We start from the raw sequence: 1,819 nt of genomic DNA, 5'->3' as shown, positions 1-1,819 counted from the left end.
TCCCCCCCCCGCCACTACCCACGCTTCGGTCATTCAGACTGTCAACCACGTGATTCAGGGTCCACAGACCAAGCACATCGCTCACATTGCACCTTCCACGTCCAGCCCCGTGCAACTCACCACTGCTGCTCAGCCCATCGGCCACATCACTGTGCACCCCGCCACCATCAACCACATGGCCCACCTCGGCCAGCAGCTGCCCCTCTACCCGCAGCCCGTGGCCGTCAGCCAGCCCGTGGTGAGCCACATCGCTCACACCATCTCGCACCAGCAAGTGAATGGAACCACAGGCCTTGGCCAGCAGGCGGTGATGGCCAAGCCCGCCGTAGGAACCCAAGTTGTCCATCACCCGCAGTTAGTTGGGCAAACGGTCCTAAACCCGGTGACTATGGTAACCATGCCGTCATTCCCGGTGAGCACACTGAAGCTGGCCTAGAGGGGATTGCCCGATGGCGAGGGCTTTGTTGGGAACCTTTCCTAAACTCCATACATTCCGACTCCGCGGGAGGGAAGTGCAGAAAGCGCTGAGCGGCAGGACGCCGGGCCGGGCTGTCCTCAGCCGCCCAGCGACCAACGTGCCGCTGGCCGCGAGAGCCGGGGCCTCTCTGCACTTGAGTTTTGTTAATCCGAGGAAACTTCAAAGACAAGTTGTTCATGGTGATTTTTTTTCCTTTTATGTGTAATCAGTGAAATATGGATATGATGTTCTTAAGACTTTCATTTTCCCCTTTTATGTGTTGCTTCTTTGTAGAATAAAAGTTGCTGATCTCTTTATTGAGACATTGCGTAGAATGGGAAAAAAATCATAAAGTCTATATTTATATATATGTGTGTATGTGTGTGTATATATATGTATATACATATATATATAAATATAACATTTGAAGAAGGCCTTTTGTAAGGTTGATTATTTTGCAGGATGATTAGACAAAATTCATTTTTGGAGGAGGAAGACAGAGTGTCCTCTCTCAACAAGAAACTTTAAGGTAGATGGTTTGGTGGACCAGGGTACATATACAGTGACAAAAAAAACCCACAATGTTGAACCGTGTTAAAGGTATTTCCCGTCAGTATATTACATTTCAGAAAAACCATCTAAAATCACTGTGACTTGTTATGGCATTTTAAGGAAATTCTCTGTCCTGTCTAATAAAAGGAAAAAGAATACACAACCAGACTTCATTTGTTGCAGTTTTATAAATGACTTGATTTTTATAGCTGTGTCAAAAAAAGTAATGTTTTTTATTATTTTAAAGGTTGACAATGTTTTGTTTGGATGTTTATTGGGGGATTTCGGTTTTTGTTTCAGCTTGGTTTTGCTGATGCAATAATTGAGTTTGCAGATCTCTGTGCATGGCACTCCCCGTCCTGCTGGTCCCGCCGCCCTCTTGGGTTGGTTTTCGGTTTGCAGAGGCAGGTGTTTTGTGCTGGCAACTTGCACTGCGTTTGTCTGGCCTGGCAGGGGACCTGGGACAAGGCGACCATCAGAAGTGAAGTAGGTTGGCCGCACGGGTTGATTTCCTGGTTGGTTTGTTCCGAGCTGAGCGCGTTGTGGCGTGGGAGGCAGGGGATGAACGTGGATGTGGCATCTTCCAGAGCGCAGGCAGTTTTGATGTCCTTTCTACTTCGGGGAAGGAAAAAGGAGCCTAGCCTTGTGCAGGACAGGGGATTGCGCCAGGAGGTCGGTTTGTGTAACCCGTGTCTTACGGAGGCAGCGAGACGTGCACCAGAGAACGGCCCCTCGTCCCGCTCCGGTGGTTGGCTCAGGTCTCGCTGCGCTCGGGGCAAACCCACGGGCTGGCGAGAGGGGGGACGTTTG

General features: G+C 49.7%; 1 protein-coding gene across 1 annotated transcript in view; it reads left to right on the top strand.

The window, feature by feature from the left end:
* The window catches only part of MNT (MAX network transcriptional repressor), a gene marked incomplete at its 5' end in the record, with an annotated part of 2,447 nt that extends 2,011 nt beyond the window's left edge, over positions 1 to 436 (top strand). The window contains one exon of the mRNA XM_010154577.1: positions 8 to 436. Within this exon, the coding sequence (XP_010152879.1) occupies positions 8 to 436 (429 nt within the window). The remainder of the gene's footprint in view (positions 1 to 7) is intronic.
* Between the last annotated feature and the right edge of the window lie 1,383 nt (positions 437 to 1,819).

The sequence above is a fragment of the Eurypyga helias genome, unplaced genomic scaffold (assembly GCF_000690775.1).
Source record: "Eurypyga helias isolate BGI_N326 unplaced genomic scaffold, ASM69077v1 scaffold34726, whole genome shotgun sequence".
NCBI lineage: Eukaryota > Metazoa > Chordata > Aves > Eurypygiformes > Eurypygidae > Eurypyga > Eurypyga helias.
This window is presented reverse-complemented; position numbering and strand designations above follow the sequence as displayed.